General features: G+C 47.4%; 1 protein-coding gene across 1 annotated transcript; it reads left to right on the plus strand.

Moving 5' to 3' along the window:
* The first annotated feature begins 286 nt into the window (after positions 1-286).
* Positions 287-1,537, plus strand: LOC115026592 (trace amine-associated receptor 13c-like). The gene is made up of 2 exons (XM_029459464.1): positions 287-456; positions 718-1,537. Exons 1-2 carry the CDS (start codon positions 287-289, stop codon positions 1,535-1,537), a joined length of 990 nt encoding a protein of 329 aa, XP_029315324.1.
* Positions 1,538-10,058: the final 8,521 nt, after the last annotated feature.

Consider the following 10,058-nt stretch of genomic DNA (forward strand, 5'->3'; position numbering starts at 1 on the left):
ACAACGTGTATGTTTATATTTTCAAACCTTCATGAATCACGTTCACTATCAGAATCATGATGCCGTGGGGTCAACACTTCGAGGGTCACACTGTTTTCAGACACGGCCGACACTCGGCTGACATTGCCTTAGTAACTAAAGCAAACAAAGTACAGAGGAGGGAATTTAGTCTTTGCTGGAGAAGAACATAGCAGTAGTCTGGCAAGAGAGACGAGAAGAGATAAATCAGCTGTATAACAGAGAGCTTTGCCAGAACTCAGCAGCTTCTCACCACCTCCCTCTGCAGATGGAGACTTCAGAAGGAGCTGAACTCTGCTTTCCACAAGTCAACAATTCCTGCAGGAAACCCATGCCAGCTCAGTCAGAGACCATGCTCGGTCACACCCTGCTGTCCTTCATCTCTCTCCTCACTGTAGCTCTCAACCTGCTGGTCATCATCTCTATCTCCCACTTCAGGCAGAGAAACACTTTCATTCTAAGATTATATGTTTTCATAATGGATATTTAAAATAATTAGGCCTACATGTCTTCTTTTACATATGAATGTTTTAGTTAATATTAAATCTGTTGTAAAATATTAAGTATTCAAACATGATATTGTGTGACATAACATCTTGAATAATTTCATGTCAATAAGAATGTCCTTTGTTCTACTGCTGTTACTAACAAGCTACTATTGATGATAACCTCATACGTGATGATATTCTTCCTCTCCAGGCAGCTCCACACCCCCACCAACCTCCTCATCCTCTCCCTGGCTGTCTCAGACTTCTTCGTGGGCCTCCTGCTGATGCCGGTTAAAATCTTTTTAAACGATGCTTGCTGGTTCCTGGGTGACCTAATGTGTGCTCTGTATTATGTTGCAGATTTTATCATTATCTCTTCTTCAGTTGGAAACATGGTGCTCATATCAATTGATCGTTATTTGGCTATTTGTGACCCTCTAAGTTACACCACCAGAGTTACTCTGGACAGAACAAAAGTCTGTGTTTGTCTGTGTTGGATTTGTTCTTTTCTCTATAAATGTCTCCTTTACAAGGACTTTCTGAGACAACCTGATTCATATAATTCCTGCTATGGAGAGTGTGTAATTGTCATTAACTATATCACAGGAGCTGTTATCTTTGTCTTTTCCTTTATTGGCCCCGTTACTGTCATCATAGTTCTGTATATGAGAGTGTTTGTGGTGGCTGTGTCTCAGGCTCGAGCCATGCGCTCTCATATTGCAGCTGTTACACTCCAGAGTTCAGTTGGTGGAACTGCTAAGAAATCTGAGCTGAAAGCAGCCAGGACTCTAGGTATTGTTGTAGTTGTGTTTCTAATGTGTTTCTTTCCATATTTTTCTCCATCACTGAAAGGTGAAGATATGGAAGAGAGCAGTTCATCCTCATTTTCGGTACTCTGGCTGCTGTATTTTAACTCTTGTCTAAACCCAGTGATCTATGCCTTCTTTTACCCCTGGTTTAGAAGATCTATCAAACTCATTGTTACCTTTAAGATATTTTGGCCTGGCTCTTGTGATGCTAAAATACTGTAGAGACAGACTAGAGAAACATCGTTGTTCTTATATATTTATATTTTTAAATCTTCATGAATCATTTTCACTATCAGACAATCATTGTGTTCATTGTCATGACTTCATCTGAAAGTATAATCCAACATGCTTCTGTCATTACCTCTGCCAAGGAAGGTTATGTTTTCAGCTCGGTTTGTCTGTCAGTTTGTCACATGGCTGTAAAATAGTCAATTTCACGATATGCCTTTTGTGCTCTAATATGTATACATTGTAGATAAGTTTGTTTCAGTTATATTTACACTGTGCTAGCAGAAGGTTCTAAACTGTATAACAACTCATTTTTTGAGTAGGTTTTGTTTGCATTAGTGCAGTTTCAGTAATATGATTTATACACGCACAACTACATTGCGCGTTGTTTCTGTTTTGTATCAAGTGCTGACAGCTGTGTGACTCTTCCACATCTCCCCTCTCTACTCACTGTCTTTTAAAATGCATGAACACAGATACACAGTTTGTCTCCTCACCCAGACTGGCTTACATTCTGTATGATGATTGAACCTTTTTTAAGCAGAGAATAAATACTCCAAAGACAATTGTTCTCTCAATAACGTTTATTTCAGTATTATAGACTTCACTAGTAATTTGTATGAAGACTTAACAAAGCCTTCCGCAACAGCTGATGAACTAATTGTTTTTCACTTTTGTTGACTTTGTGTCAGGGCTTTTGTGCTGCATTCATGTAGTGTCAGTATAATCTGAAACATTAGTTCCCACTGTGGCAGTCCCACTTCATGTCAATAGTTGAGTGTTTTAGCTCAGTGACAGTGGATACTTTTGCTTTGGGAGCTTAGTGTAAGATTAGTAATAGAGTACAGTACATTCATTGTGTTTCTTATCAACATAAAAGGTATTTATCAGCAGGCAGGTAACAGGCAGACAGAAAACAGCATTGAAACTTTGATGATCTGACAACTGAACAAAAGACATTGCAGCAGGTTACATTGTAGATGTAACACTGACAATGGACAGCAGAGGGAGACAGTGTCAGTCTCACAGATATTATAAATGCACATACAGTAGATCCCACACTGTAAAGATCAAAGACAACTGTCATTTGTTGATTTTAGGATTTTTAACCTTTCAGTGTATTTAATTAACATATATTTGGATAAAATAGAATACCATATTCTGGATAGACCCTGATCTTAGTCTCATTTTAGACAGTTTAGTCAGGTACAGTAGAAATATTTGAAGAATAACAATACGTTTGTTGGATTTTAAAACCAAGGATGAAATATGTGTGTGTGTGAATTAGTTTTTTTTTTGGCCTTATTAGTATCCTTCTCTTGCAGGTCAAAATCCTGTGATATTTTATATTTATATTAAAGGACGGTAATGAGTTGTTTTTATTGAGACATACTTAGGTCGACAGCTACTGAGCTGTACTAACAATCATCAATGTCTGCAGCAGGTATTCGTCCCAATATAGACGAACACAGATAACTCTTCTCCCGTTTACAGGGATGTTGTGAGACAATGAACTAGAACAAAAGCATCCTGTAATCACTGTCTGAAGGTGGACTGGTGATATTGCAAACATGTGAGTGAGGGTGTGGAGCTGCCAGAAACAAAACAAACACATCTCATGTCATTTGTTTGAAAGGAAACATTCCAGCTGTCAAACTTAAACATACAAATAAATATAAATATAGCAGGTGCACACACATGGCCACTTGTTTATGCATATTTCTTTTTAATGATTTTTCATTAAAGTACCTCAAACTGCATTTATTGATAATTTCAGCATGAAGTTAAAGTCCATCAAGGCCTTGTTAGCCAAGTTCACAGAAGAATGGCTCTGACACTTGAACAGCTTTTAAGGGAATTAAATCAATTTTGGTGTGTGTGAACACGACTCTGACAACTAGACCACACAGACATTAATAAATCAAAGTAATATCTGCATTTATAAAAGATATCTTGATGATGTTTTGCGCTTCTAAAAATGTTATGTCATGCTAGCTTGTGATGCTACAGTGACTATGTTCACAGAGCTATGTGTTCTTCACTGGACAACGTTACAGATGTAGTAACTGATTTACAAATTACTAAAGTCTTTACTATCAGACATTTCTTAAGTTTAAGTGATGCAACTTGATTTAGAAAATAACTAGTTTCAAACTATAGAAGAACTTACAAATAACTATGTTGCATCATGTGTTTATATCATATGTTTACGTTGGATAATGGAGGATTTTCTTTATACCTCTGATTGGAATTATCCCTCTGAGATTAGAGTTTGCAAACATCTGACAGGACTATATATTCTTTTCCTAAAAACACACCTAGATATTTTATTCCATCTCTTTTCCAGATGAGGCTCTGGAGAAGAACTGGGAGACCGCCACGCCACTCCCCGACACCGAGGGCTTCACTTTTCTTCCAATTCACCCTCGTTGCCGATGCTGTGCTAAAATCTTTTACAATATTGGTTAAAATATATGCCTCCTTCTGGCTTCCAATGACAACAATGGCTACTACAACCAGGTAAAAATAGCAGCGTATTTTCCTGAGGAGAGGTTCAAGGGAGAGTGCATTTAGCATTCCTGACAGAGCACAGCCCTGCCTCTACACACTCTAAAAGGAGCACACAGACTACCATTGAACTTCAGCACACTCTCAACTTCACTGTACAACACCTTGATCTTAGCTATGAATCCAGGGCTGAACCCAAAACTCTCCATCACTTTCCAGAGGAAGTTGTGTTCAACCCGGTCAAAAGCCTTTTCCTGATCCAGAGAAATCAGACCAATATTAATGTCCAAAGAGCTGGTGACCTCCAAAACATCTTGAATTAGGTTGACATTGTCTACCATGGACCTGCCGGGCACACAGTAGGTCTGGTCCCGGTATATGACCTGCTCCATAGCCCCCCCCCCACCAGCCTGGTGGCCAGGGCCTTGAACAGAAGCTTATACACAGCAAAAACACAGGACGCCAATTACCAATGTCCTGCAGGTTTCCCATCTTAGGCAGAAGTGTTATTACTGCTCTGCGGCAAGACATCGGCATGGAACCAGAGGCCAGGCTTTCATTAAAAACATCTAAAAGATCATTTGATAAAATGTCCCAGAAGGCTTTAAAAAACTCGACTGTGAGGCCATCAACGCCCGCATAGTCAATGGCCCCTCTAACTGTGAGTTGGTCTCCTCTGAGACCTGTGGTAGTGAATCACAGAATCTTCCGAGGAGTGTTTCATCTCCCTCATACTCACTGGAGTAGAGGGAATAATAAAAACTCACGCCTCGCCTTTTTATCTGGCTTGGTTCAGTTATTTATTGCCCTGTGTCTGAGAGAAGAGAGTGGATTATCCTCTTCTGTCCGTTCTTTTTCTCCAGACCGAAGAAGAAACTAGAGGGAGCATCCATCTCGGTGGCGTTTTGAAACCAGGACCGGACCAGTGCTTTAACGTCTAGCAGGTTGGCTAAAGCCATTTTCTTAATTTTAAGGATTTCAATATATCCTCGATCTCTCGTGGACTCACTGATTTTTTTCTAGTTCCACGATATCACCCTCCAGGTCTTTCATAGATCTGGTGATGTCTTGTGTGACATTGAGGGTGTGCTGTTGACAAAGCATTTTTATTTCAGTCTTACCATGGTCCCACCACTGCCTAAGACTGCTAAAATCACCCTACCTCTGTATAAAAACACTCCAGAGGACCTGTCTATAATGTTTATCAAAAGTCAAAACTGAGTTAAAATGCCAATATGCACTTTTTGGTTTTATGTTTCTAATAAAAACATTACATAAAAGCAAAGCATGATCTGTAAAACCAGCCAGAATGATATATATAAATATTAAAATGATGTTTAAAACAATAAATACGATCTAACCTGACTAAGGAAATCCTAATATCTCGATGGTGAGACCATGTATATTGTCGATCATCTGCATGCATTCTTCTCCATACATCCACCAGGCCATGGGAGTGGACCAGCTGCCTCAGAGCATTCTGGGACGCTGGATGCGGCTCTGCGTGGTTGCGATCTAAAGATGCATTTTCTGTGCAGTTAAAATCCCCTCCCAAGAATAAGAAATCCTCCGATGCACAGCCATTTAACATATCATTAACTTTTTGTAAAAACAGCTTCGTCTCTGCACCGATTGTTGGAGCGTATACATTTATAAAAACAGCTGTAAAAAGGTCAAACCTTGCTTTGACTAAAAGCAACCTCCCCTCGATAAAATGCTTGACCTCCAGTGAGACTGGAGTAAACTTGTACTTCCTAAGCACTTACAACTATCTCCTTATCCTCCTTCTCTTAGCGACTCTCGCTAAATCCTCAATTCTTTACGCTCCGTTCGGCTCTGCTAACGTTAGCTGCTGCAGCTCGGCAGCTAGCGACGGTATCTCCCTCTTCTGCTCTCTCCTGCTCGGTGTGTTTCATGTTTAGCTATTGCTCTGCCTCCTTTAGTGATAATGGTACGTGTATTAAATGTAGTTTATACGCAGGGTTGGAGGCGAGTTTTAGAGGGATAGATGAGCGGCTCCGCACCATGGTTGGTCAGCGGTTAGCAACTGTAGCTGTTAGCAAGCCCCCTATAGCCGGTGCGGGCCGACCAGTGGTTTTTCCTGTTAGCTGTCCCCCGGCGGGGCCCGAGCAGCCAGGAGACTGGGTGACTGTCCGAAAGAAGTGTTATCAGAAGCCCACGGTTCACCACCAACCGCTTGCTGTTTCTAACAGATTCTTCCCACTCAGTGACACACCAGCTGAGAAGCCAACTCTGGTTATCGGTAGCTCAATTTTGAGATACGTTCATTTTGAGACACCAGCGACGACAGTCACGTGCATTCCTGGGGCCAGAGCGGGCGACATAGAAGCACATTTGAAACTGCTGGCTAAGGCTAAACGTAAATACAGTAAGATTGTTATTCACGTCGGCGGTAATAACACGCGATTGCGTCAATCGGAGTGTACTAAAGTTAATGTGGAGTCGGTGTGTACATTTGCCAAAACAATGTTGGACTCCGTAGTTTTCTCTGGTCCTCTGCCAAATCTTTTGAATGATGACATGTTTAGCCGCATGTCATCATTCCGTCGCTGGCTCTCACGGTGGTGTCCAGATAATGATGTGGGCTTCAGGAAACGTGTGGACGAGGAAAGACGAGGAACGACGAGGAATGACGAGAAACGCCGAGGAACGACAAGGAACGACGAGGAACGACGAGGGATAAGGAGCCACGAGAGATGAGGACGCACGCACGTCGGACAAGGGATGAGGAACGATGAGAGATGAGGAACGACGAGGGACAGCGAGGGACGGCGAGGGACGGCGAGGGACGGCGAGGGACGGCGAGATGAGGGATGAGGAACGACGAGGGATGAGGAACGACAAGGGATGAGGAATGACAAGGGATGAGGACGCACGGACGGCGGACAAGGGATGAGGAACAACGAGGGACGACGAGGGACGGCAAGGGACGACGAGGGACGACGAGGGACAACGAGGGACGACGAGGGACGACGAGGGATGAGGAATGACGAGGAAAGACGAGGAACGACGAGGAACAACGAGAAACGACGAGGAACGACGAGGAACGACGAGGAACGACGAGGAACGACAAGGAACGACGAGGAACGATGAGGGACGACGAGGGAGGAGCTCCGATTAGGGAGGAGCTCCGACGAGGGATGAGGAACGTGGGGGGATGAGGACGCACGCACTCACGCTGGACAAGGGATGAGGAACGAGGAGTGATGAGGAACGACGAGGGATAAGGAGCCACGAGGGATGAGGAACCACGAGGGATGAGGACACACGCATGCATGCCGGACAAGGGACGACGAGGGACGACGAGGGACGACGAGGGACGACGAGGGACGACGAGGGACGACGTGGGATGACGAGGGACGACGAGGGACGACGAGGGACGACGACGAATGAGGAAGAGAGAAGGATGAGGAACGATGAGGGATGAGGAACGATGAGGGATGAGGAACGACGAGGAATGTGGAACGACGAGGGATGAGGAATGAAGAGGGATGAGGAACCACGAGGGATGAAGACGCACACACGGCGGACAAGGGATGAGGAATGACGAGGGATGACAAGGGATGTCGAGGGACGACGAGGGATAAGGAGGAACGATGAGGAACGAGGAACGACGAGGAACGACGAGGAACGACGAGGAACGACGAGGAACGACGAGGAATGACGAGGAACGACGAGGGACGACGAAGGACGACGAGGAACGACGAGGGACGACGAGGGAGGAGCTCCGATTAGGGAGGAGCTCCGACGAGGGATGAGGATTGACACAGGACGACAAGGGACGACGAGGGATGAGGAACGACGAGGGATGAGGAACGACAAGGGATGAGGAACGACGAGGAACGACAAGGAACGACGAGGAACGACGAGGAATGACGAGGAACGACGAGGAATGACGATTCAACGACGAGGGAGGAGGAACACCGAATGACGATTCAACGACGAGGGAGGAGGGATGAGGATCGACGAGGGAGGAATCCGAACGACGAGGGAGGAGCTCCGATTAGGGAGGAGCTCCGATTAGGGAGGAGCTCCGACGAGGGATGAGGAAGGACGCGGGACGACGCGGGACGATGAGGGATGAGGAGCGACGAGGGATGAGGAACGACGAGGGAAGAGGAACGACGAGGGATGAGGAACGACGAAGAACGACGAGGGACGACGACGGACGGCGTGGGATGACGACGGACAACGAGGGATGAGGAACGGCGAAGAACGACGAGGGACGACGAGGGACGACGAGGGACGACGAGGGACGACGAGGGACGACGAGGGACGACGAGGGACGACGACGGACGGCGTGGGATGACGAGGGACGACGAGGGATGAGGAACAACGAGGGATGAGGAACGACGAGGGAAGAGGAACGACGAGGGATGAGGAACGACGAGGGATGAGAAACGACGAGGGACGACGACGGACGGCGTGGGATGACGAGGGACGACGAGGGATGAGGAACGACGAGGGACGACGAGGGACGACGAGGGACGACGAGGGACGACGACGGACGGCGTGGGATGACGAGGGACGACGAGGGATGAGGAACGACGAGGGACGACGAGGGACGACGATTAGGGAGGAGCTCCGACGAGGGATGAGGAACGACACAGGACGACAAGGGACGACGAGGGATGAGGAACGACGAGGGATGAGGAACGACAAGGGATAAGGAACGACGAGGAACGACGAGGAACGACAAGGAACGACGAGGAACGTCGAGGAACGACGAGGAATGACGATTCAACGACGAGGGAGGAGGGATAAGGAACGACGAGGAACGACGAGGAACGACAAGGAACGACGAGGAACGACGAGGAACGATGAGGAATGACGATTCAACGACGAGGGAGGAGGGATGAGGATCGACGAGGGAGGAATCCGAACGACGAGGGAGGAGCTCCGATTAGGGAGGAGCTCCGACGAGGGATGAGGAAGGACGCGGGACGACGCGGGACGATGAGGGATGAGGAGCGACGAGGGATGAGGAACGACGAGGGAAGAGGAACGACGAGGGATGAGGAACGACGAAGAACGACGAGGGACGACGACGGACGGCGTGGGATGACGAGGGACGACGAGGGATGAGGAACGACGAAGAACGACGAGAGACGACGAGGGACGACGAGGGACGACGAGGGACGACGAGGGACGACGAGGGACGACGAGGGACGACGAGGGACGATGAGGGACGACGACGGACGGCGTGGGATGACGAGGGACGACGAGGGATGAGGAAGGACGCGGGACGACGCGGGACGACGAGGGATGAGGAACGACGAGGGATGAGGAACGACAAGGGATGAGGAACGACAAGGAACGACGAGGAACGACGAGGAACGACGAGGAACGACGAGGAATGACGATTCAACGATGAGGGAGGAGGAACGCCGAATGACGATTGAACGACGATTGAACGACGAGGGAGGAGGGATGAGGATCGACGAGGGAGGAATCCGAACGACGAGGGAACAACGAGGGACGACGAGGGAGGACGAGGGACGACGAGGGACGACGAGGGACGACGAGGGACGACGAGGGACGACGACGGACGGCGTGGGATGACGAGGGACGACGAGGGATGAGGAAGGACGCGGGACGACGCGGGACGACGAGGGATGAGGAACGACGAGGGATGAGGAACGACAAGGGATGAGGAACGACGAGGAACGACAAGGAACGTCAAGGAACGACGAGGAACGACGAGGAACGACGAGGAACGACGAGGAACGACGAGGAACGACGAGGAATGACGAGGAACGACGAGGAATGACGATTCAACGATGAGGGAGGAGGAATGCCGAATGACGATTCAACGACGAGGGAGGAGGGATGAGGATCGACGAGGGAGGAATCCGAACGACGAGGGAACAACGAGGGAACACCGAATGATGAGGTAACACCGAACGACGAGGGAGGAGCTCCGATTAGGGAGGAGCTCCGACGAGGGATGAGGAAGGACGAGGGATGAGGAACGACGAGGGAAGAG

The sequence above is a fragment of the Cottoperca gobio genome, chromosome 21 (genome assembly GCF_900634415.1).
Source record: "Cottoperca gobio chromosome 21, fCotGob3.1, whole genome shotgun sequence".
NCBI classification, from domain to species: domain Eukaryota; kingdom Metazoa; phylum Chordata; class Actinopteri; order Perciformes; family Bovichtidae; genus Cottoperca; species Cottoperca gobio.

Excerpts from the sequence above, each read along its gene's own strand:
- LOC115026592 (XM_029459464.1), top strand. The coding sequence starts at position 287 with ATGGAGACTTCAGAAGGAGCTGAACTCTGCTTTCCACAAGTCAACAAT. Across the intron at positions 457-717 it reads ATCTCTATCTCCCACTTCAG|GCAGCTCCACACCCCCACCA; the intron begins GCAGAGAAACAC and ends CTTCCTCTCCAG.